The sequence below is a fragment of the Talpa occidentalis genome, unplaced genomic scaffold, assembly GCF_014898055.3.
Source record: "Talpa occidentalis isolate TD23 unplaced genomic scaffold, MPIMG_talOcc4v2.1 talOcc4.6, whole genome shotgun sequence".
Lineage (NCBI taxonomy): Eukaryota > Metazoa > Chordata > Mammalia > Eulipotyphla > Talpidae > Talpa > Talpa occidentalis.
The window spans coordinates 68,702,711-68,728,680 of record NW_023604972.1 but is presented as its reverse complement, the minus strand read 5'-3'; the positions used below and the strand labels follow the sequence as shown (position 1 = coordinate 68,728,680).

General features: G+C 37.4%; 1 protein-coding gene across 8 annotated transcripts in view; it reads right to left on the bottom strand.

The window, feature by feature from the left end:
• Positions 1–25,970, bottom strand: part of TMEM232 (transmembrane protein 232) — a 249,512-nt gene that overhangs the window by 82,483 nt on the left and 141,059 nt on the right. For 7 of the 8 annotated variants that reach the window (XR_008549210.1, XM_054688079.1, XM_037530317.2 and 4 more), the window contains one exon: positions 17,749–17,996. Coding sequence is in view for 7 of the 8 variants with exons in the window: in XM_054688079.1 (XP_054544054.1) it covers positions 17,749–17,996 (248 nt within the window). In the remaining variant the exon portion in view is untranslated. Of the gene's footprint in view, positions 1–7,906; positions 8,054–17,748; positions 17,997–25,970 lie in introns of those variants that run through there. The other variant, XM_054688083.1, reaches the window with a different exon arrangement.

The window sequence follows — 25,970 nt, the reverse complement described above, 5'->3', positions numbered from 1 at the left end:
TACACTTTCAAAATAACAAAGGCATTCATGAAGCAGATGTAACACACCACACGTTTCGGACATTGATGGTAGCATCTCCCACTCTCCTGACTGCTACCTTCATTCTTTCTGACCATTTCTGTTCCCCACTGGGTACCATATCACAGAAGCCTGTTTGGAGGATGTTTTGAACTTGAACTGAGACCTCTGACTTCACTCCTATCCTTGGCATGATCATTTTCATATAGACTGGTTAACTTGTTGGGGGCTGAGTTAACCTTTTCAGATAAAAATGGAGGACATGAAATACTGAGACCAAAAGTGCTTTGGGGAGAAATTAATCTCTTCAGTTCATATCTCTCATATCAGTTTATGCATAAACTGATAAAGGAGAAACACTGGGCCATTATTAATAATAAATCACTAACAAAAGTTCTTTTTACTTTCATTAATGTGACAATGATTTACAACACTGTATGATTTACAAATGCAGGATTCAACCTCTTCAGGTGCATGTTACCACACCACACCCACCACCAAGGCTCCCTTTGTCTCAACCACAGTCCACTGTGCACCTTCCAGGCTCTCCTCACCACATTCCTCCCATGATTCTGGTAACCTCAGTTTTATAGTCATAGTCCTGGTGTTTGTCTTTAATTTGTGCTATCTGACTCTTTGTTTTGTTTTTTTTTTGTCTATATTCTATATATGAGGAAAGTCATCTTGTATTTGTCTTTCTCCTGACTTGTTTCACTTTGCATTATCCCTCTAGTTCCATCCATGTTGTTGCAAATGGCAAGAGTTCATCTTTTTTTTACATATCTGAGTGGTATTCCATTTTTTCTACAGATAGATGATGATTGACTGATAAATGCATATATAGATGCAGATATATCGATACATAGATATCACATCTTCATACACTAATCTGTCCTTAGAAAGTAAGGTTGTTGCATAACTTGGCTATAGTAAATAGTGCTAGAATCAACATATGAGTAGACATATGCCTTTGAATTAGTGCTTTTGAATTCTTTGGGTACATACCTAGGAATGGAAATGCTCAGCCCTATAGTATATCTATTTTTTAATATTTTGAGAACCTCTAAACTGTCTTCCATAGAAACGGGGCCAATCTACATTCTCACCAACAGTGTATGATGGTTCCTTTTTCTTCACATCCTCACCAACTTGTTATTTCCGGATTTTTGTTGTGGACCATTCTCACAGTTGTGAGGTGGTATCTCACTAGGGTCTTGATTTGCCTTTCCCCAATTAAGTGGTGAGCAGTTTTTCATGTGCCTAATGGCCCTCTGTATGTCTTCTTTGGAGAAGAGTCTATTTAGGTCTTCTGTCCATTTTTTGTTGAGTTGTAATCATGCTTTGTAGTTCTTGTATACTAGCCCCCTTTCAAACATACAATGTGCAAATATTTTCTTCCATTCAGTAGGATTTATTTTTGTTTCAATGACAGTTTCTTGTTTTGTGCCAAAACTTTTAATTTGATGTTTTCCAATTTTATTTTTTCTATTGTTTTTCTTATCATAGGAGTCAAGTTTCCAAATACATTACTGAGACCACTGTTATTTTGCTTATGTTTGCCTATGTATTTCATGGTTTACATCTTCATTTTTAGTTAATGAATTTTCAGTTAATTTTTGTATAGTGTGATATATGGTCCAGTTTTCCCAGCACCATTTGTTGAAGAGACTTTCCTTTCTCCATTGTATACTCTCAACTCCTTATCATAGATTAACTGTCCATATAAGTCTGGGTTTATTTCTAGCCTCTTAACCTATTAATTCGTTGTGTTTCTGTTTTTATTCCAATACTATATTGTTCTGATTACTATAACTTTACAGTATAGATTGAAGTCTGGCTATGTAATATCTGTTCTTTTTTGTCAGGATTGCATTTGTTATCTGATGTCTGTTTTGTTCCATAAAAATTTCAGGAATATTTCTTCTAATTCTTTAAAGAATGTCATTGAAACTTTGAAAGGTTGGATTGAATATGTATAGTGCTTTGAGTAAAGGCATTTTAACAATGTTGATTTTTCCAATACAAAAGGAAGGAATATCCTTCCATCTTTTGTTTGTCTTCTATTTCTTTTAACAATGTCTTACAGATTTCATCATATAGGTCATTCACCTCCTTTGTCAAGTTCATGCCCAGGTATTGAAAACTTCTTTTGCATGTAGAAATGCAACTGATTTTCATGTTGATTTTGTAAATTGCTACTTCACAATACTGAGTTATTGTTTCTAATAGCTTTTTACCCCTACTACAGGTTTTATATATATATTATGATGTCTGAATATAGTGATAGTTTTACTTCTTTCCCAATTTGGATTCATTTTATATCTTTTTCTCACCTGATTGTTCTAGTTACAACTTCTAATACTATGTTGAATAGATGTGGAGAAATTTTATCTTAAAAAATTGGAAATTTTAGTAAAATTTTCAAAAGGCCATCTAGTTGAGATACTAAGTGATAATCTACTTCATTTTTTAGTAGCTTGATATACAGCATATCACATTGAAGGATGGGGCTTGTCCACAAACTACAAACTACAATATTCATGCATTTTGACATTTAACTATTTTATATTAGGCAGATACTGCAAGTTGTTTTATGTATGCCTCATCAACTCTTTCCAATTGATTTTTCATGTATGTTTATATTTTTTCTCACTGAGAAGAAAGTAGATACTGAGAAAGGGATAGCTTATCTCTGCTATGGGTAGATTAGGAAGGTTTCCCTATCTGTTTTAAAAATTATTATCTCCATACACTTAAATTTCCAAAGCATTACTATATCATACTTTAAAATTATCACAACCTTTCATCATTTTTTTTTTGTGTTATCACAAGCCCTCCTGGATTTTTGTAAACCTTTCCAACTGCACATAACATTTGATGTGTTGTTTGTTTTGTTGTCATTCTCCTCAGACATTGAATGGTGGCATTCCTTAAAATTCTGCCCTAGTGGCTCTCATTTCATTTGAGATTCTTTACTAAGGCAGTATTGCTTTTGTCCATTATTTCAATGTAATCTTCACTGAATGGCTCCGCACAAACTTCTTCCCTCAGTTGCAGAACAGTTGAAAAGTGCTTCTAAGTTGACATTTCCACTTAAAGAAATAAAAAAACATTACTTCTTCATGCCCAAAACCAGATACGTGATGTTTCCCTGTTCCAAATACAACTTATTCTCCTCTGATGTTCCTCTTGCTATGAATGGTGTACTATTGGACTCATTGTTCAATTTTGAAGACATTTTCATCTCCTGATCTCCTGTTACTCTCTCAAATGTAATTATCAACAAACTCCTGCTTTTCCATCCAAATATTAAGCAAATATATCCTTCTCTGTTCCATTTTTATCGCCAGCCATCAACTCAGTGTGTACTATATTGCAATAGCACCCTCTACACTTTGCCTTAAAGCCAAAAAGGCAATAGTGAAAAGGTTTATGACATATTAATAATTATTCTATTGATCAACAGTGTATATATTTAATATATGTATACTTTATGCTATATTTATTAATTAAATAATAATAAAAATATACTTGTTCTGTGCCAATTAACTGTAACAGGCATTTTAATGCCCCCTGATTCCTACACCCTGCCAGGACTGTGAGAGACCTTATCCACAGGATAAGTTTGAGGTGATGCCCAGGAGTGTCTGAGAAGTACTCTGATTTCCCATACTCCCAGTACTCAAGCATGAGGGTGCCACCACTGCCATTGCCATAAGGAGTGCTGGCTCGGGTCTGGGTGCTAGATAACCTCTGATTACCCCAGCTTCAGTCCTTGCTACTCCTGATCTCTGTCTACTGAGTTTGGCCCTCTCTCCCTACTGGGGTTTTCAGTCCCTTGACCATCTCAAGACTACATTTCAACCATTTCTAGTTCAGGAGCCAGATACCATGAGGCTAGACATGCTGTGCTAGTGGACCTAGTGCCAGAGACCAGGGTCTCTGTGCCTGCTCAGGGCAGCACTGTCCCAGGCTGGTATAGTAGTTGGACTCCCAGTCTTCCTGGATACCTGGCCCCACCTTGCAACTTCCATGACAGCTGGGACTAATAACTGTCAAGACAGTAGATGATTCCAGAGTGTGGAAGGTGGCATTTTAACTCCCTACTAGAATAGGGGATGTTGATAGTGAGGGGAGAAGTAGAGCTGCCATGAAAACTTTAAAGACCACAGCAATGGACTCTCACTCTCTTCGTGGACAGAGTCGACTTAACCTTCACCCCTTGTGTTCTTATCTACCTTTCTTCCCTTTTCTCCACCTGTCAGGTCTCAGCACTGCCTTTGACCAGCAGGTTGGCTGCAGCCACTTTTCTGTACTGGTATGACTCTGAGTGGCAGGCTGCCCCTTCTTCCTCCATGTGTATGCCAGCTCCAGACTCTCATCCTATCATCTTTTACATGAAGCTGTGCCTCTATCTAGTGGACAGCTGCCATCTCACACATGCAACTCTTTACTTGAATTGTGCAACATATACACTATCTGGAGTAGAAATGACTGCTGTATTTGGCCACATGAAGACCTATGAACTTTCCATCTCTTTCTCACTTGCTGGCTTGCTCACTTTCATTCTCACACTCTCACACTTGCTCTCAGCTCTCTTTTCTCATTGCCTATAAACAAATTCCATTCTTGGTTCTTCCTGTTTGTTTTTGAGTGTTGTCCTGCAGTGCTAAAAGCAGGCAGTAAGGATCTACCAACTAGGTCATTTTCTTTAGCCTGTGTTTGCTCATTACCTCATTTCATAGACAGATATTTAGATTAAAGAAGTTAAGTTAACTTAAAAAAAAACAACTTCACAGCTCTGATCATGTCATAACCTCAAACACAAACAAACACAAACACAGCACCCCTCTACAGTTCACTTCACCACTAAAGCAATTAAATTCCCTCTTGTGACTTCTAACAGAAAATTAGAAACTCTGACCACCTCTAAGTTTCCATCCCCCTGTGGTTTCAGTGGACCAGTTACATAACTATTCTTTTAGTTCTTTAAATACTTCATGATCACTTTTAACATGAGGACTTTGCACATCCCATAACCCTTTGCTCTGCAAACTATTTTCTTTCCCCAAACCCCCTACCAAACTCCATGTCATCTTAATACCATGTACCTCTTTTCCTCAGAACACATCATAATTTATAAAACCTCCTCTATAACAATTAGAATTATAGAGATTTAATACATATATGTGTGGTTTTACAAGTATATTGTGATTTTGTTTATGCATACAAGAGCTGGGGTTCAGACCAGAGATGCGGTGGGTGAGAGGATTCATCAGAGACAGAGTGGGGAATAGAACAGGCAGATGTACTGACATACACTGCTGAGGGGAGTAGCTGGCAAGGCAGGAGACGTCTGCTGCACTATGTGGGCCACCTCCCTGGCCAAGGATGGAACTTGTGCTGCAGTGGCTGCAGATAGTATCAGAGTGCTGTGTATTAACCCTTTGCACCATCAGGGAGGTCCCTATATTGTGGTTTGATTGACAATATATCTTACACTTGATGGTAATTCCATTTGAAAGAACCATAACTACTTTTATTCACTATTTAAGCAGTTTTTATCATAGAACATAAACAAAAAATTATTGAATAAATGAGATTTTTTTTTAAAATGGTACAAGTGATTTTATAATAAAAAAAATAAGTATAATAGTGACACAAGCAGTAGCTCTGGAGAAGAAACTATCAATCATAGTTTTTAACATGGTTTATTTACCTTTTCATTCCTCATATCTAGAACAATTCTTGTACACAGAGCCATTTAATTAATGATCACTACCTCTATTAGGAGTTCTACTTTCTCCCTACACTTAAATCCATGTAGGAAACCTCCTGTGAGAAGAGTGAGTGAGTTGCAGGAGCGGGGGTGCATTATTTGTTCTGTCAGATAAACAGAAAGCACCTTCCCTGGATAACAAGATTTTCAACAAGTCCATATGTTTTATCAAATACTTAATCTTCAAGTAGATATTTGGAAATTGTGGAATATTAAGCCCTTTAGCTTATTTTCTTAGTGTCTTAAAAGTGTGGAAGCTATACAAATTTGATTAACATGATATCTAACTTTACACTCTAACTAGGCGATATACTTTTGCCAAGCATTACAATTGTATTTCACTGCAAAGTGAACATTGACCCTTTTCTTTGAAAGAATGAAGCACACAAGAAAAACAATACAACATACAAAAATGTATAGATTTTGATATTTCTTTCTATTGCACAACTTTGTCCTCCAATAAGGTTGTCATTTTGATTCTAGTTGATCTGTATTTGGGGTAGAATTCTTTTTCACATCTCTCCCAGGTCATTTTAATACCTGTACCATTTTAAGATTCTATATCATGCCACTGTGAATGGAGAACTCTGAGAATTGATGGTCATATCGAAGTCAGACACCTATCTGTTATGCATAAAGCCACTGCTATGAAAGTGGCAGTTAAATCTATGACTGTTCATGACCAAGGCTTGGAATTCCTGTTCAGACCAAGGCTCCATTCAGAAAAGTAAGAAGGATAGGAGATCACATAAGATATATGGGGATTGACCTGTATCTGAGGTAAGACTACAGCTAAATTCTGAGTGATGCACTGGAAATGCATATATGAAGCCTAGCACTGTCTCTGGCATTTCACTTCCAATAGCACTTCAATAAATAAAGCTTTTAGTGATTTAGCTAACAAGTTTCTTAATAAATATTTCACAAAGGCTAAAAAAAAATAGCACATTCATATTCTTTATCTCTTCAGCTAAAATTATAATCAGCCATGCCCACTATCAACACTCCAAACATTATTCTTCCATAATTGGTCTTGTCTCCATACCATCAAAAAGCACATATAACATGCACTCATATCTAATTGTGCTTTAATTCATGAACTTGAAGGAAAACAAAACCTAACCAAAAAGAGAAATCATCATGAAATAATATGTTCTCTCTGAAAAGGTACTGACAATAATTCAGACTTAAAGGAAACTCAAAACACATTGGGACACAAAAATATAAATCTTGTACTTATTATTTACTATAATCTTACCAAAGTAAGATTTTACTACTGTATTCTGAAGAAAGTAATTTTTTTAAATCTGTAAATTATGAAACAAAATAACAAGGAAGTAACATGTCAGGCTCTTTGCCTACATTCTTTCCTCTGGACAAACTCTTGAAGGATGTATAGTTTTTACATATTTAAGGATTAGAAGCCTAAGGCTAGAGAAGTTATTTAACTTACTGCAAATTAATCAGAAACAAAATATAAGGGAAGGGAAACATACTGGATACTTTGTGAAGGAGGCTCAGATCTTTGTTTTCTAGATATGAATCAGAACTAGACAGATTTGCTTAAGGCCTTTTATTTAGGAATCTTTTGGAGGTCTTGTTTTCTTTTCTTTTTTAATCCTCTATGTCACACACATACACATATAATAATTTTCCTCCATTGACTTCAGCTAAAATCAGACTGAAGTGAATCTCACTTGGTATAGATCACTTAATATTAACTAGAGATATGTATGAACCAGAAAATTCTCTAATCAAAATCAAGTTGTAAAAATCGAGAGACAGAAATAGAAAAGAAAATAATAAAGTTATTTCTCATAATTTGAAGATAAATTTCTTAAACAACTGCTCAAGATTTTGCCCTCAGATTAAGTCCACATGGGGAAAGAAAGCCTCAGGGGAAGACTCAGGAGTCAGGAGGCATTTGTTTATGTTCAATGTCCCATTGCAATGGTTATGAATCCTTAGGCAAATTAGTAAAATTTTAGCATCTGTTTTATGAAATGGAAATTTTAAAGATGTATAAAAGCTATAAAATGATAAAGTAATCACATGCATTGTACCCTTTTTAGCACAATATTTGACTATGACATCATATATTCACCTTGAGTTGCCTGGCATAGAAGTAGGGATGTTGGCTAAAACTAGGCATCCTAAGAGTATCACTTGGTGGAGTTTCTCCTAAATCCAACTTCCTGTGGAGCCCAGTGGCCTCCTTTTCCAAACATTACAGGAACTTCCCAAAGGTCTGAGGTCCTGAAAAGATGATATTTCTAGCATCACCTCCCCCACTTATGCTTTATCTCAGATGGCTTAATAAATGATCCTAAAATATTTATTTCTTCCTAGAGAAGGTGATTTTCACACTTATGTTATAAGAAGTAGAATAGCAATAAAACAGATTCTTTACTCAAAACACAGTTTCAGCAATGTCCAATTGTTTTCCAACACACTTATCAATGAGATAATGAGAAATGGGACCATGTGCCACATTTTGCTGACCATCGGTTTTTAGTTCCTGCAGTAAAGTCTGTTCTTTACTATCTCATGAGATGCTGTGGCATTTACCTTTCTCCACCTTCTCACCATTAGATAAATTTTAACTACTCCTACTACTACCTTAGTGTTAATTCTCTCTTATAGAGGATGCTACATAGAAGACAGAGCAGTCTTGAGTACAACTACCATATATATGAGACCACACTGGGAAATGTCTTGCCAAGATAACAACACAAGCTCTCCTCCAGGCTTGCTAGTTTAAACTGAACTCTCTTCCAGGTGTTAATCTTATGAATAAAGTCTTCCAACATAATATTTTGAACAAGCTAAGCATCAAAAAATATAGTTTTAGGTTAATATTCTCCTGGTCTTTAATATGTGCAAATAATCAGTTGTTTGTGAGTTTTTAAGGCTTCAACATAAACCAAGGAAATACACTTATAAGAAACCTTAGAAATAAAAATATTTAGATGTGCAAACTCATTTTTGAAAATCTGGTCTACAGAGTTCTGAATTCTCAGCCTCAAGGTAAACTTAAGATAATTTTGCTGACAGAGATAGAAATGGAAAAAGTTATACTTTGAAGTGGAACTATTAGATGCCTGGTTTTATGGCTTCAACTTTTATAGCTTCAACTCTATAGTAAAGAGTCACTGTATAATTTTTTCATAAAATATGGAAAGGCAAAAAGAGCATGCATTCAACAACAAACCCCACTAAATTAAAATGAAACAGAAATTAATATATAGAAGCAGAATAATGATTTTTTGGGAAAAATCAAAGAATGAAGCCAAAACCGGAGGTCATTGAAAATAAAATTTAAGAATATAAAAAAAAAAACACTTCTTGTTTTCATAAAATTTTATAGGCTAAAAGCAACTGAGGAAAAATATTTTCAGAAAAATATCCAGACTATAAGATATAGCAGATGCTTCAATAATAAGATTCCATTTTCTCCTTCTTAGTAACTTTTCACATTTTCACAATAAAATCAGTATGCTAGTGATTGAAGGCAATAAAGAAATATATTGCCTTAAATTACTTGTTTTCCTATCTCTTAAATGTGCCCCACTTGCTGTACAATTACTTATATGTTAGCCTTCTTACGCTCTTTCACATTGCTATTTGTTGAAATCACAAAATGTTGATTTTTAAAAATACTTGAAGAGTTGATAATATGATTTTACTTATGAAGAACATTAAAAAGTAGAAAAGAGGCAGAGGAGATCAACACGGTGGCGGGGAAACACTGCGAGTAAGTCCTCCCATTAAAAAAAAAAGTTCATAGGGAGGAATATCAGCAGGTCCCTGCAAAAACCAGGACACGGAAGAGAAACAGGCAACTCTGGCAAACTGCCCAAAAAGGAAAGTTGCCATAAACGAGGACTAAAAGAGAGGAAAGCTCAGAACCCTGCTACCCTCCCCCACGAGAACAAACTACATATCAAGCGGGACTGTGAGCAGAAAGGAACTATTGCAGGCACTGCACCCCGCGAACGGGAACTGTGGAGAACCAAGCAGGAATCACCACAGAGGTAAGCGAACAACTCCGGGCTCCATTAGAGGAAGATAAGGACTCCACAGAGAGGCCTGCAAAAAGCCAAAGGCCAGCCAGTAAGCTTGTGCAGAAAAGCACGCACACGAAAAGCATAAGCGGATTGCTGCTGCCCAGGTCCCTGCGCACATGACTTAGGTTCCTGGGGACACATATGGGAACCCTCATTGTGGTGAATGACCCTCACTGAGTAATCAAAAACCAGGCGCTCCAGCATGGGAGCGGGGTGCAAAAGGTGCCTCTTATGCGGACACTGAACTGGACTACTGCCCGCATCCAGGATGTGAGGGCTTTGGAACTGAGTCCCGGAGCGTGAAATTTGGGGCGTGGGATCCCTATGACACGTGGCACAGGGCAGACACAGCACTCCACACCACTGAGCCATTCCACGCCACCCCCACCCAGTTCCCCGGAGACCCACTGGGAAAAAGCACAGCTCTGGAAGGATACTAGGAAAGATCTCTGGTGCTACCTAAGTGATCAGAAAAAAATCACCAACTTCCTAATAGTTGGAAGCCAGGGTTTCCAAAAGCACCCTCAGACTCTGAGAGGGGGTGGGCTACACAAACAGGGGTAAAAAGGGAAACAAGGCATGGAGCAAGACCCCATTCTGGAACTGAAAGCTAGGCACAGAATTCGGGGTGTGGGACACACCATAATAGTGAGCACCACACAGGGTAACAGCTGTCGTTTTGGATCTCAGACCCTGATATTGAGAACTAGAGCACAGAATTCAGGGCACGGGATCCACACAGCCACAGGCACAGCACCGGGTGAACACAGGGCAGACACAGCACCCAGCGTGAGCAATAGCCCCTGTGTCGAGGTGTTCCCCTCTACCCCCTCCGTTTCTCAGAGAACTACAGGGGAAAAGCACAGGTCCACAAGTACAGGAAATGCAAATCAAAACCACATTGAGATACCACCTTACACCAGTAAGAATGGCACATATCATAAAAACAAGTAACAACAAATGTTGGCGAGGGTGTGGTGAAAAAGGAACTTGCCTGCATTGCTGGTGAGAGTGCAAACTGGTCCAACCACTATGGAAAGTTGTGTGGAGATTCCTCAACTTGCTAAAAATGGATCTACAATACAACCCAGCAATTCCACTACCAAGGATCTACCCAAAGGACACAAAAACATTGATTCAAAAGAATACCTGTGCACTTGTTTATTGCAGTACAACTTATAATAGGTAAAATCTGGAAACAACCCAAATGCCCAAAAATAGATGACTGGATCAAGAAGATGTGGCATATATACACAATGGAATATTATTCAGCAATCAAAAAGATAAACTCATGACATTTGCAGCAATGTTGATGGAGCTAGAAGGAATTATGCTCAGTGAAATAAGCCAGAAGGAAAAAGAAAAATATCGGATGGTTTCACTTATAGCAGGAATATAGGGGAACCAAATAAGACATCTGTGTAAAAAATAATAGTACAAAACAGAACAAAGCAAAAACAGACAATTATAAATCAGAGACATACTGCAGGGGAGGAGGAGGGGGAGGGATCAGAGGGAGGGAGGGAGGGAGGAGCACAGGGGGCTGTGGTGATGGTGCACGGGTGCATTGGTGAAGGAAACTCTATGGGAACTACACCTGAGGGGGTGGGGAGAAGCAAATGTTGTTTAAAATGAACAATGATGCAAAAAAGAAAAAAATAATAATATTTAAAAAAGAAAAAAACAGTAGAAAAGACCTGAGCACACAGTAGGCTTAAAATTATGTCTTTGTGCTTCACCTACAGGACTTCAACATGCTCAGATCCTCATTAATTCCATTCCTTCCAGTTTGTGGATCAGGAAGTGGACAGAGGCAGAGACCTAACAAAAGGAATTAGCTATGGGAGTTTTGATCAGATGGAGAATCAAGTCATTGGGAGGAATAAAATAGCCTATAATCAATGGTTAGTGAGCCAGAGACAGTTTTTTTCAATGCATAGTTAAGATTTAAATTTATTTTTCAACAACTTTTTAATTTTTCATTTTTTATTTATATATATCATTGTTCATTTTTAAATAATTTTTGCTTCCCCTGCATCAAGTGTAGTACACATAGAATTTCCTTCACCAATGCACCTATGCAACATCACCACAGTACCCTGTGCTCCTTCCTCCCTCCCTCTGATCCCGCTTCCTCCTCCACCTCTGCAAGATGTCTCTGGTTTATAGTTGTCAGTTTTGTTTTGTTTTGTTGTGTTGTGTTTTGTATTGTTATTATTTTTTCCCCTGATGTCTTATTTGGTTCCCCTGTATTCCTCCTAAAAGTGAAACCATCCAATACATTTCTTTTTCCTTCTGACTTATTTCACTGAGCATAATTCCTTCTGGCTCCATCCATGTTGCTGAAAATGGCATTAATTTATCTTTTTTGATACGAAACCACAATGAGATACCACCTTACACCAGTAAGAATGGCACATATCAAAAAAACTAGCAACAACAAATATTGACGAGGATGTGGTGAAAAAGGAACTCTCCTACATCACTGGTGGGAGTGCAAACTGGCCCAATCACTATGGAAAGCTCTCTGGAGGTTCCTCAGAATTCTGAAAATGAAGCAACCATATGATCCAGCAATTCCACTCCTAGAGATCTACCCGAAGGACACAAAAACATTGATTGAAAAGAATATCTGTACCCCTATGTTTATTGCAGCAGTATGTGTCATAGTCAAAACCTGGAAAAAACCCCAATGCCCCAAAATAGACGATTGGATCAAAAAGATGTGGTGTATATATATAATGGAATACAATTCAGAAATCGACAATTTTTTAAAAGCAAATATATACCCCATACCACTAATTATCAGTACAGAATATTCCTAATGCAAACTGGCAACATACACAACCACAGGGGCCACTGTTTACAAGCACTCCAACATGAACGGAGCAATGGGAAATCTGCCCTGGAGGCAGTAACAACTGAGGCACCCACTAGGAGGATGCTCAGGGAGCTGTACTGTAGTTTTAGGCCAGTGACTCTCTGAGACCTATCATGGGCTGTGAAAGAAATGAGTATGGATATAACATTTCTCCAAAGGTACGTAATGAATGATTGTCTTTTATGTAATGAACTAAGACTTAACTGACATGTTTCATTTACTAATCCTTTAAAAACTACAATATTCTCAGAGTCTTTATCTCACCCCACTCCTTCATTGTCTTATTCTTCTCTGACTTTGCTTATTCTCTTATTCTCTTCTAAAGCCTTGTGTATATCCTTCCATTTTCACCTTTCATTTCAATATGTTGCTCCCTTTATTTTTATCTTCTCTCTTTTTTGTCATCTCCATCTTTGTCTGCTTAAAACTTTTATTTCTGTGTTTTGCTAATTTAAGTAGTCCCATTATGTCTCCTTTCTAGCTCTGTCTATCCTTTCTGTGCTCCAACAGGTAGCATTCACCACCATCTGCTTTTTTAACACCTATTTATCATTTTCCCAGTTGGTTCTCTAATAACACTCATACTGAGTCTCAATTATGAGTCTTTTCATACTGATGTGAATATAAGAATATATTGAAGATGAATATAAAAAACTGAAGTACACTTGTTCAACATCATATGGTCCTAAACTGATTTTTTTCTCCCATGTCCATGATTCTTGAGAATGTACAGAATGCATTTGGTGATTTTAAAGTAAATCGCAATGCCCGTGATAATTAACACACTTGCATTTTCATTGTACCTTGATCATAATGTAGTTTTAAAATATTAATAGTATAAGCTGAAATATAATTTTATAATATTTACTTCTGCACATGAGACTACTAAAATGCAAGCTGTGTGATATTAAATCTACATATCTAGCTCACTGATCTTATAATTCTTGAAAAAAGAGATTAAGATAATGTCAAAACTCAACTCAAGATGCATCTATTTTTCTGAATTTATATACACAAAGGAAAAACCTGTTTTTTCCTTTGGACCACACAATTGTTACACTTGAAATAAAATCTGCCTTCAGTCAGCATAGTTTCATAATTTTGGAACTCAAGCTGTGATTAAGACAAACACCAGTAAGGAATTTTTTCCAATGATTTAACATCATCTTCAAGAAATTAAAAAATAAACCGCAAGATAAATCAGAGTGTTACCAGAACCCAGCCATCTTAGTGGTGGAAGCCAGCAGGACAGTGACGTCCTTTATTTTTTTTTTTAAATATTAAATTTTATTTTTATATTCCCCCATACAATTGCAAATGCCCCATTCTGACCCCAATCCTTCCCCTCCCGCCCCCCACCCCCAAAAAGTGTCTCTGGTTCATAGTTTTTTGTTGATTTTGATTTTCACTTTCTTATATTCATTTTCCTGGTCCCTTATTTAAGTTTTCTAGATTCCTGCTATGAGTGAGACCATCCGGTATTTTTCTTTTTCTTTTTGGCTTATTTCGCTGAGCATGATCCCTTCCAGTGCCATCCATGTTGCTGCAAATTGCATGTGTTTATCTTTTTTGAATGCTGAGTAATATTCCATGGTATATATGTACCACATCTTCTTGATCCAGTCATCTATTTTTGGGCATTTGGGTTGTTTCCAAAGCTTAGCTATTGTAAACAGTGCTGCTATAAACATAGGAGTGCAGGTGCTCTTTGGAATTGATGTTTCTGTGTCCTTTGGGTAAATACCTAGGAGTGGAATTGCTGGATCATATGGAAGCTCTATGTTTAGTAGGTCCAGAAATGGATTAAAGAACTAGACATAAGACCTGAAACCATAAAATACATAGAAGGAAATATAGGCGAAACACTACGGGATTTGCACATCAAAGACATCTTTACAGACACATCACCCAAAGCAGTGATAGTGAAGAGAAAGATAAACAGCTGGGACTACATCAAATTAAAGAGCTTCTGCACAGCAAAAGAGACAATAACAAAAACAAAGAGAAACCCCACCAACTGGGAGAACATTTTTGCACCCAACACTAATGATAAAGGACTGATCACAAAAATCTGCAAAGAGCTGATGAGACTCAGCAACAACAAAGTGACGTCCTTTAGACCCTGCTGCCATACAAGAAGTCAGTTGTGGCAGTTGCTCCTCAGAGTTCAGTAACTGCCGTTTGTAATGGACCAAAGAAATATGAGCTGTGAGCTGATTGGTGCTAAATGGTCCAATCAGACTTGTGGGTGAAAGAGGATATAAGCAGGGCTGGAGGGAACTAAGAGGGCCCCCAGAAAAAGGAGATGACCCGGAGCCCAAGAAAAGGAGAAGACAAGCAGAGCCCGTAGCAAAGGACACGACGATCGGAAGCACCGAAGAGAGAAGAGAACGAGAGAGGCACCTGAAGGAAAGGAGATGACAGCCCCCGCACGAAAAAAGAAGACCAGGGCCCCTGAAGAAGAAGAAGAGACGACGCCTGCCCCTGAAGAAAAGAAGATGGTTCCAGCCTCCAAAGAAAGAGGAAAAGAAGCATCCAGCAGCCTCCCTCTGATGAGGAAAGAGAAGCCGAAGGACTCTGTCATGGACTGGGCCTCAGTCCTGTCTCTGATGTTGCGTGAAAGGAGCACCAAAGGCCCTGGGCCTGGTGCCTCTAAAAGCTCTTTGTTGTTATCTGGGTGAGACAGCCGCCACTTGGTACAGTAAGCTCTTTGTTTTCCCTGTTTGTAAATAAACCCCATGGTTGTTGTTACTGGGGCCTGAGGTCTCTCACAATTGTGCACGCTGGTGAGAACCTACAGACAGTGACCTGTGCTCTTATCAGGCACTGTCCTTTTTTAGTCTATAGCTTTTGGTTTTTGGCCTTTTGGGGCTTTTAGGTGGCTCTCTGGTCTCAGAGACCCTGTGGCCTCTTTTGTGGCCTACTCTGCCCCTGTTTCAAAAGGAAGGAAAGGTCTCCCTGGTGGCACAAGGGGTTAAGCACCACTCTATGAAGCAATCAGCAGCCTCTGCAGCACAAGTTCAATCCCCGGACGGCCAGGGAGAAACCACTTGGTGCAGCAGACCTCTCCTGTCTCACCTGCTGCTCCTCTCAGCAGTGTGTTTCAGTCAGTCTGCCTATTCTGTTCCCCACTCTGTCTCTGGTGAATCCTCGCATCCCCCACATCTCTGGCCTGTACCCAGCTCTTCTATGCATTAAAAAAAAAAAAAATCTTTAAAAAAAGGAAGAAAAAATAATAGATCATAAACATAAGAACAAAAATGCATACATTTGAATACAAAAAATGGTTCTTAGGGCCTCCCAGGTGGCGCAGCAGTTGAGTGCTGGATTGCGAAGCTGCCCGCAGCCTCTGCAGCACCGGTTTGACCCGCAGCTGCTCCCCAGCCACCAGAGGAGGGTCCCACATGGCGCGCAGACCTCTCCTGCTGCCCGCTGCTCCCCTCAGCAGTGTACTTCTGTCCTTCTGCCTGCTCTGCTCCCCGCTCTGGCTCTGGTGAATTCTCTTACCCTCCCGCGCTTCTGACTGTACCCAGTGTTTGTATAAATAAATAATTCTTTAAAAAAAAATTTTTCAAATAAGAAAAAACAAAAACTGGTTCATTAAAAAATAACATAAAATAGGACCTCCCCTGGTGGCACAGCGGTTGAGCGCTGGGCTGCTAAGCTGCCCACAGCCTCTGCAGCGCCGGTTCGATCCCCGGCTGCCAGCGAGGGTCCCACATGGGTCCCACATGGGTCCCACAGACCTCTTCTGCCCCACCTGCTGCTCCCTTCAGCAGTGTATTTCGTCACTCTGCCTGTTCTGTTCCCCGCTCTGGCTCTGGTGAATTCTCTTACCCTCCCGCACATCTGACTGTACCCAGTGCTGGTATAAATAAATAAATAAATCTTAAAAAAAAAAAAAGCATAAAATAGAAGCAACATAAAATTAAGAAGAATGAAAAAGGAGAAAATACAATTACACTCAATAAGAATGTGTTAAAGGGAGGACAAGCAAAAAAAACAGAAGATAAATAGTAAGACACTACTTTGTTTAATGACTAAATTCTGAAAAATGAGATGAAATAATATCAAAATAAAATGTGATTTTCTAAAATTTTAAAAGAAGAAAAATATTTAAGATAGTGACATTCAGGATTGATACTTGAAAAATACCAGGGGTCTCAAACATAAGAATTGAATTTTCTGAAAAGTTAAATGTTTTTGTGATGGGTGTGGTAGGTAAGCACTCTGTTGAAGTATGAAATTTTACTATTGAAACCTATACAATGTTGTACACCAGTGCTACCTTAACTAAGAAAAAAGAAAAAAAAATGAAGATTACAAATATATTTAGTCTGCTAAATATATACATTTCATGCAAAAATGGCAAGAAATTAAAAACATAATTTAGATATATTTTTTTATAAATCCTGGAAACAATAATGATATGGATTAGTAGAAGTAACATAATAAATAAAGGTCATTAATTTGGGCCTCCCCGGTGGCGCAGCGGTTGAGCGCTGGGTTGCGAAGCTGCCCACAGCCTCTCCAGCTCCTGTTCAATCCCCGGCTGCTCCCGGCCACCGGAGGAGGGTCCCACATGGCGTGCAGACCTCTCCAGCCGCCCGCTGCTCCCCTCAGCAGTGTACTTCGGTCCTTCTGCCTGCTCTGCTCCCCTCTGGCTCTAGTGAATTCTCTCACCCTCCCACGCTTCTGACTGTACCCGGTGCTTGTATAAATAAGTAAATAAATCTTTAAAAATAAATAAATAAAAATAAAGGTCATTAATTGGAGGTAGGTTTTCACTTTATTAAAACATTGATCTATGTTATATATAATAATACTTATTTTAGATATAGAAAATATTAATAGTTTCTGAGAAGACACTGTTTGCTCATGATAGAATACCTAGAAAATAATGGAGCTAAGATTTGAATTGTAAAGGATACACTGAGTTAAATAATGTGGTTTTGAAATATAAAGTATAACAGGACTATTCAAAAAAGTTAGTTTTATTTTACCTTACAGTGAAATGTAGAACTCTCTTCTTTGTCAAGTCCAACTTTTTATTTAGATGTCTAATTTGATCTTGCTTTATCAAAGTTTTTTTCATGGAAGGAACATGAGCATCAGTGAAGGGGAAGAACAGTTTGGAAAGTGCATTGGCAACTCTCCATCCTATGTATTTGAAGAAAACTTCATCCCCTTCATTTGATGAAACTTTTGTACTACAGCTAGTAAAAGGATCAGTTGGGTTATTTATTTCAGCCTGTTGAAAGAAAAGAAAAACAAAGAGGTTGAAACAGAATTACTTGAGTGAAAATAATATACTATTGAATAAAAGTTCAAATATTTGTTTTCTTCAACTAATGTCATATTCTTCCTATCAAACACAAAACATTTTTTTTTTAATGGAGATAGTCTATGGTGCATTTTCCTTTGAAATTTTATTTGTTTAATTTTTTAAAGATTTATTTATTTATTTATACAAGAACCGGGGTATAGGCCAGATGTGCCGAGGGTGAGAGGATTCACCAGAGACAGAGCAGGGAATAGAACAGGCAGACTGACGAAATACACTGCTAAGGGGAGCAGCGGGCACAACAGGAGAGGTCTGCTGTGCCATGTGGACCCTCACCTGCCGGCTGGGGTCTAACCAGCACTGCAGAGGCTGTGGACAGCTTCACAGCACTGAGCTCAACCACCTGCACCACCAGGGGAGGCCCACAAAACAACATTTATAAGAAAAAAAATGTATTTCCCATAATATTTTTAAAATCATAACAATTTTCAATGAAATAAACTAAGCACAAATGAAACCAGTCTTGAAATTTCAAAAAGTTGATATAATTTAAACATGGTATACTTCCCTCATAAGAATTTCATTAAAATTTATATATTTGTTTAGTAGGAACATAAGCAGTCAGTTTAAGTAACATGCAGTACATATTTATTAAATCAGGATTTTATGTCTTATGCACATTCCTTGAAATCATTAGAACATTTCTTCAGACTTGTGTTAAGTAAAAATAAGGGCTTTGTATTTAGGTGTCCTAGGATTTAGATTTAGTTGACTATGTTCCTTGGTTGGAATTGTTAATAATAAATGAAGATATAAGCTTCAAAATATAATTGTTTAACTTTTTATAATGTTCACAATAGGTTCATATTAGGAGCTCTCTCATGAAAAAACTGGATGGTGCCTCATTTTGTTTAAGTTTTTATATTTTTATTCAATAGTCTCTAACTTTATGCAGTTCATCAGTCACTCAGTATTCGTTTTATGTGCATATTAATCCTACGGTGAAAAATGAAGGAATAGAAAATATTTTCTGCATATGAACATCTAACATAACCTATTTAGGATTCCAAGATCAAGACTGGCTCAATGGGGCCTCCCCGGTGGCGCAGCGGTTGAGCGCTGGGTTGGGAAGCTGCCCGCGGCCTCTGCGGCACCGGTTCGATCCCCGGCTGCTCCCCGGCCACCGGAGGAGGGTCCCACATGGCGCGCAGACCTCTCCTGCCGCCCGCTGCTTCCCTCAGCAGTGTACTTTGGTCCTTTTGCCTGCTCTGCTCCCCGCTCTGTCTCTGGTGAATTCTCTCACCCTCCAGTGCTTCTGACTATACCTAGTGCATGTATAAACAAAACAAACAAACAAATAAATAAATAAATAGAAACATAAAAAAAAAAAGACTGGCTCAATGACATTACTGTTCAAAGATTGACTGTTGCATTATCTAGACAAAATAATATTGAAAAAACTGCAAAAAAAGTCATAAGAAAATATATTTTAAAATCAACAATGTAGATATTCTATACTTTTTGAAAGTTTGTTTTACACCAATTTGCTTTTATAAAAGATTTATGTTAGTAATTACAAAAAATAATGAATAAAAGAAACAAACTTCACTCTCAAGAAATATAAATTAAGAAACTCCCAAGAAATATAAATAAGAGGAATTATCTGCCATGGATACAGACAATTCCAAAGCAAAGAGAACAGTAAATGAATTTTAATGGGAGTGTGAGGTGAAGACCTACTTCCAACCATGACCAGCTAGACTCTAACCAAGTAAAAAGATAGGCACAGCCCATATGTCTATTTCTACATTCTGCATTCAGACTTCCCTTTAATTACAGAAAAATCAAACCATTCAATATTTAGTTTCTCCCCGTGCAACATATCAACTTGTGTATTTCATCCTTCATCTAAAATGACTATAAAAAATGAATTGGAATAGGATTTTCATTTAATGACAGAAAGCAAAAGTAGCATCAGTATATTTATGTTGTAACAGTCACTCTAAAGGAAATTCACACCTCAAGCAGTGACAATGGCACCACCAAGCTCTTTCCTATGAACTGCTTTATGTATGCTGTATACACATATACATATGTACATATGTACATATCATAACATTCCTGCATTTTATATATGTTAGTGTATCTTTAAATCTTACATGTTATGGCATGATTTGCTATTTTTTTTTTTTTGGCCTGGGAATGCGCAAAAGTGGTTCAATGTTTCATATCTACTAGTGATAAATGCTATTTGATTTATGCCATTTGAGCTTAATAAAAGGTTTTATGAGAATGTGTTGCTTCAGAAAAGTGGGGGAAACCAGTATAAAGAACTTTACAAATTTATGTTACTATAAGCTTACAAAGAGAATAAAGAATGAATAAATATATGAGTAAATGAATAAACAAAAATAATGTTTTCTCATAACAATTTCTGGCAAAATACATTGTTTTCAAAGGTAGTAAAATGATAGAAGTTTGATGCCATTTCCATCTCATCTCATGGCTACTCCTTGATTTCTTCTACCCCAATCTGAATATGCTGTAGATCTAGATGCCAGTTTAATCAAGAAGCAAAATCAGGCATTCCTGCATCTTTCGAGTGGTTCTCTGGTTGAAAACCCTCATAAATATCCTCCCTCACTGTTGTTTGAGGCATTAAACTTTTATGAAAGTTAATTCTGTTTCAACATAGGTCAGGGGGCTCCCCTGGTGGCGCAGTGGTTGAGCGCTGGGCTGCGAAGCTGCCCGCAGCCTCTGCAGTGCCAGTTCGATGCCCGGCTGCCGTCAAGGGTCCCACATGGCGCGCAGACCTCTCCTGCCACACCCTCTGCTCCCCTCAGCAGTGTACTTCATCTGTCCGCCTGTTCTGTTCCCCACTATTCTCTCACCCTCCCGTGCTTCTGACTGTAACCAGTGCTTGTATAAATAAATAAACAAATAAATCTTAAAAAAATAAACATAGGTCGAATGCATATTTAACCTACCTATAATTTTTTTAAAATTTATTTTCCTGTAAGAAGTAACCAGGAAAGAAGATGAACAATGCAGTTATAAAGAACTAAAATCAGACCTGCATTCTCCATTTTCTAGTTAATAATGAAAACTTGAGAAACTTTGTTAACTTCTCCAGGTCTGTGTTTTGTGTTTATTTTAAGTCCATATAGATTTTTGTTTGTGATATGGAGATAATAACAACAAATCTCAGATTTTTTTTGAGTGTTAACTTAGACAACAAAGAATGATTTGTTTAACAGACATTAAGGAGGTTAACTGTATCAGACTCTCCTATATTTATGAACTCCTCACATCACCAACCCAGAGAAGACCATCTAATCTCTGTTGTACTGAAAATAGTTTTCTTATATTTCACTTTTACATTAACAAATGTATCCAATAGGATCAGGATTATGTCTATAGACATCTCCTTTATAGAAGAGTCTTCTTTCTTCTCTTATAGTCACCAATCTAATATTACAATTCAGATAATCAAATGTCCAGCATACATAAATAAGCCTATACTTCTTGGAAGTATACTTACCAAATAATCACTTTTCTTACAACAGATTCCAATTTTTTCAATTTCCTTAGCCTACCAATGAACATAACCTCAAACTCCATCTTTAATCATTTCTATTTCCATCAGGTGTCCCTATTTTTAGCAATATCCATGTAGGCTTTAAAATTCGGGATTTTCACTACTGCACTGTTAAAATTTGGCCATCTTGAATATGTTAATTTTATTGAATTAGTATTAGAATAAAGTGATATTCTTGAATATTTTTCTTACACATACAGGGGCAGATGCTAACCCTTTTGCTTTTGTAAAAGGCACAAAGATGGTAAAAACCAACATAAATGTAGGTTGGCAGGAAAATAGGTAAGTCAGTGCAATGAAATTCCCCGGGGATTAATGATAGTTACTACAAAAGAAAATTAAAAAAAAAAAAAAAAAAAAAAAACTCCAGAGTTCTGAATTATCCACCAAAAATTAAAGAAATATAGCAAAGACACAAGTAGTAAGAAGTATGTAAGATAATTCACATTTCCCTCAATATGAGCAAATAAAAGAAAAAAAACAAGATTTAAGCCATTGAAGCAGTTTGCAGCATATTCTCTTTCTTTTCTTGCTCTCTCTCTTTCTGGTTTCCACATGTCCCTAAGAATCTTAAAGCTAGGGCCTCCCCGGTGGCGCAGCGGTTGAGCGCTGGTTTGTGAAGCTGCCCGCGGCCTCTGCGGCGCAGGTTCAATCCCCAGCTGCTCCCCGGCCACTGGAGGAGGGTCCCACGTGGCGTGCAGACCTCTCCTGCCGCCCGCTGCTCCCCTCAGCAGTGTACTTCAGTCCTTCTGCCTGCTCTGCTCCCCGCTCTGGCTCTGGTGAATTCTCTCACCCTCCCGCGCTTCTGACTGTACCCAGTGCATGTATAAACAAACAAATAAATAAATAAATAACATGCCTCTATTTAAAAAAAAAAGAATCTTAAAGCTAGATATATTGAACTGTTTCAGAAAATATACTTTTTTCTTAAAACTTCAATATTCGAGGGCTTCCTGGTGGTGCAGGTGGTTGAGCGCTGCACTGGGAAGCTGTCCGCGGCCTCTGCAGCACGGGTTCGATCTGTGCCGGCTAGCGAGAATCCCACATGGTGAAGCAGACCTCTCCTGTCTTACCCGCTGCTCTCCTCAGCAGTGTGTTTCATCAGTCTGCCTGTTCTGTTCCCCGCTCTGTCTCCAGTGAACCCTCTCACCCTCCCGTGCATCTAGCCAATACCCTGGTTCTTGTATAAAAATAAATAAATCTTTAAAAAAAAAAAAAACTTCAATATTGGAGTATAATTGCTTCGTTGGTAATCTCAAAATACTACTTCCTGCAGGAGTTGTAAAATCTCACTGCAGAGGACAGCATGAGTAACTCATTGGTACTAAAACTACGGTTCTTAGATCAACATGATTTTCCTTATCCGAGAGCATGCATAACTACAGAACTGTATATCTTATTCCTATGTGCACATTAAAATTTAAGAAGAACTGATTTTAGTAGACCATAAAAAGAAATAGATAAGAATACCATTTTCCAACTAACTAGTTGTGTGATCTTGTGCCAAATAACATCTCTGAACATGTTTCCTTTACATAAAATGAAATAACAATTACACTCCCTTTTACAGGGTATTATAAAGATTAAATACAAAAGAGTGAATATATTTTCAAGCACAAAAATTCTTCAATAGAAGTTAATTTTTCACACTTAATTTTGAAGAATGCATGACAGTGGAAATAGTAGAGGCTGTGGGTCAAACTCTGTCATTGTGCATCAACCAGAGCTGCTTATTTAAATCCTATTTAGACTCAGATCCCCTATTGGTAAGGGTGATAAAGAGTGTAGGAGTCTTATGGGGATTTGATGAATTAATATAAAAGATGCTCATCATAGTGCCTGACTCCTTGTGTAAACCCCACAAATGTTTTTGTTCATTTAAAGCAGTATAACTGATTGGAATTTTGATGATAACTATTTAAAAGGACTGTGCTAAAAAGCTATAGTAATCAAAACAGTAAGACATTTTAATAACAATTGAACACACATAGCAATGGAATAAAATTGGGGGCCCAGAAATTAACCCAGAATTATATGGACCATTAATCTATGATAAGGAATGAAGAATACATATTGGAGAAAGGAAAGCCTTTACAACAAATGTTGGGAAAATTGCACAGCCACATGCAAAATAATTAAATACCTAGATGTTAGACCTTAAATCATGTAATATATAGGAGAAAAATTAAACAAAAAAAATCCATAATATTGGCCTCAGTGATATATTTGGAGACTTGACTCTTATGGAAACAGCAAACAGCAGCAAAAGTAAACAAATGGGACCGCATCAAACTAAAAAGCCTCTGCACAAGAAAAGAAACTATCATTGAAACAAAAATAAATCCTACTGAATGGGAGAAAATATGTGCACATCATACATCCAAAAGGAGGCTAATATCCAAGATCTACAAAGAACTCTTAAAAATCAACAAAAAATAGACAAAAGACCTAAATAGACACCTCTCCAAAGAAGATATATAGATGGTCAATGCAAGTCAGAAACAAAATAAGAAATATTCATACCTAAGAGAACAGCTTATCTCTAAAAGGCCAGAAACAACAAGTATTTGTGAAGGTGTGGGGAAAAAAAGGAACCCTTGTGTACTGTTAATGGGAATGTAGACTGGACCAGCCTTTATGGGAAACAGTTTGAAGGTGTCTCAAAATATTAAAAATAGTTATACCATAGGATCCAGCAATTCCACTCCTAGGTATTTATCTAGAGAATGTAAAATATTAATTCAAAGGTATTTATCTATTCACATATTGATTGCAGCACTATTTACCATAAAGAACAAATGAGTGGATTTAGAAGTACTGTGTGTGTGTGTGTATGTTTGTGTTTGATGTACACAATGTTATACACACTATTCAGCTATGAAAAAGGTGAACTCTTGTTATTTGCAACAACATGGATGGAACTGGAAAGAATTATGCTAAGTGAAATAAGTCAGAAAAAAAGACAGACATAGGATGATTTCACTCACATGTGGAATATAAAAAAAAAAAAAAACAGAGTCAGACAATATCAAACCAGAAATCTATCTAATACAAAGACTACCAGATGAAGAGGGGGATGGGAGAGGAGGAAGGAGAGAGGAGAGGACGGTATAATGGACTATCTTAGAGGAATATGGGTAATTTGGTGGTGACTGTGGTATGGTAACATACACCGAAAGAGTTGGCATCCTATATTATTGAATAATATCATGTTATAAAATTAATGTTATAGTTATAACAATAAATAAATAAATGGATAAATAAGTATAATAAAATACATTCCTTTACAAACTCAAAGTTCACACTTATGTCAAAAGAAGAGCTGTCTTTGGAGAAAAGAGAGTTAGGAACTGAATAAATAGCAACAAATAGTGCTATCTTTTTCTAATTAGCTGTATTATAGAGTATGTAAGAGGTATATATAAGAGGTATATGAGGTATATAAAACAAATTTTAAAAGATCACACAATAGGGCCTCCCCTGGTGGCACAGTGGTTGAGCGCTGGGCTGCAAAGCTGCCTTTAGCCTCTGCAGCGCCAGTTTGATCCCTGGCCGCATGCGAGGTCCCACATGGTATGCAGACCTCTCCTGCCGCCCGCTGCTCCCTCAGCAGTGTACTTCGGTCCTTCTGCCTGCTCTGCTCCCCACTCTGGCTCTGATGAATTCTCTCACCCTCCCGCACTTCTGACTGCACCCAGTGCTTGTATAAATAAATAAATCTTAAAAAAAAAAATCACAGTATAATGTTAACCACCTTTTTTTACCTGATAAGACAAAGGAACTCCAAATAAAGTCACATATTCATTTTAGCTGTACATATTTCTTTGTGATAATTTAGGTCATATACCAGATGGCAGAAAGCATTATTCTTGATGACTTTTATTAGATTTGCCAACATATGCTGCTGAATTGCCTATACAGAAAACCTTGTTCATTGCAAGTCTCCCTGGGAGTATTTCAAACAAAGCATATCAATTAACATTTTGTTTATTATGTCACTGTGAGTATGTGACAGTTCTGATTTCTCACCCAAAACAGAGGCAACAGTTGGGTTTATTTTGAATTTGTCAGATGAAGGCTCATATTTAGGAATTTTTTCAGAACTTTTTTTCTGTTCAAATATGCTATTAAATAACTCAGCTCGCCTCTAATTCCTTAAGCACTAAATTTCACAAACAGATCCAACAATAATTGTAAATGATAGAATGCAAGACTACTTAATGCCTTAAGCAACAGATTTAACAGAGCTATATAGAGAGATATTAAGTATAAAATTTTATTCAGTGAATTCAATAGTTTACTATATGAATTGCATATTATTTTTTATTTTCAAAAATATTTCA